The following is a 1133-nucleotide window of genomic DNA, read 5'->3' as shown; positions in this document are numbered from 1 at the left end:
TTATCTAATAATAATAATAATAATAATAATAATAATAATAATAATATGTGTTTTATTTCCTTCCTTCGGGTGTTCCTACAATTTGATTATAAAACAAAAGGACACCTAATTCAGATTAACTTCAGATATTTTGAAGGTGAACGGAAGCAGTGTTGTGTCGTCATATCTACCTTGACTTGGTCCTCTCTCGGCTTCCTTAAAACCACTGCCAGTAACCCTGGTCGATCATTACCCTGCCTAGCATAGCAGAGAGAAGTCAGCCAGTCGTGTCTCTATCCGAGGCCGGATGGTAAAATCCAACCTCCAGCGGATCCTAAACAGTCATTGCTTTGCTCGCGAGAAAGAAGGAAAACAGCTGCCCTTTACTACCATGGCGAATTTAAGTAGCGGTATCTGTGACATGATTGGGAAGTAAGTAAACATGAAGACGTTGCTCGCGTAGCTAAGTGCTAACAGTCCTGTGGGGGAGGGGTGGCTAGGCAGCAGAGCTAGCGAGAACAGAAAAAACGGAAGTAACGTATGGTACCTAAAAGTACATGTATTATTAATCATTCCTATATATGTTGGTTGTTTCGGTTTTAAGGTTGTTAAAATTGATTTTATTTTTTTTTTACTATACACGGCTTTTTTGCGCCTCGACATTCAACTTGAACGGTCTTAAAGGTGGCTATGGACACCGAACTGTGTTGCGTCACGATAGCGATCTGCGCTAGCAAGCTAACTGATAAGCCACAGTTCATCAAACCGTTAAGTGACGCCTTTTCTTTTGGTATCATTTCTCTACTCAAATATAAGAACGGCAGTAGTGTTACGAAGTAAATTTAAACTGAAACTATATACTAACAAAGTCTTATATCTCACAACCCCAATTGACGTAGTTAGCGGTCAATAACTTCACTAACGTCATGTATTTGATTAAGCGTCCTAGATGGCCTGCTTATCTGTAAGGTCTGACTGAACAACGAAGTAAATTAGATTATTTCTAAAAAGAACGGATGGTTCCTGAAACCAAAAAAGTGGGTTTTTTTTTCTGTCTTACGGTTTGGTCAATTATTACACAACTGTCCCCCCCCCCCCCAAAAAAGGGTTTTTTCCCAGCGGAAAATTTGCCAAAAAACGTTTTTTTTTCAAAA

At 39.2% G+C, this 1133-nt stretch overlaps 1 protein-coding gene across 1 annotated transcript in view; it reads left to right on the top strand.

Annotated features, from left to right (window-relative positions):
* The first annotated feature begins 204 nt into the window (after nt 1-204).
* Nucleotides 205-1133, top strand: part of oaz1b (ornithine decarboxylase antizyme 1b) — a 5593-nt gene continuing 4664 nt past the window's right edge. The window contains 1 exon segment of the mRNA XM_015027552.1: nt 205-411. Within this exon segment, the coding sequence (XP_014883038.1) occupies nt 287-411 (125 nt within the window). The 5' untranslated portion in view covers nt 205-286.

The sequence above is a fragment of the Poecilia latipinna genome, unplaced genomic scaffold (genome assembly GCF_001443285.1).
Source record: "Poecilia latipinna isolate Pla-1442-1.1 unplaced genomic scaffold, P_latipinna-1.0 Scaffold103, whole genome shotgun sequence".
Classification (NCBI taxonomy): Eukaryota; Metazoa; Chordata; class Actinopteri; order Cyprinodontiformes; family Poeciliidae; genus Poecilia; species Poecilia latipinna.
This window is presented reverse-complemented; position numbering and strand designations above follow the sequence as displayed.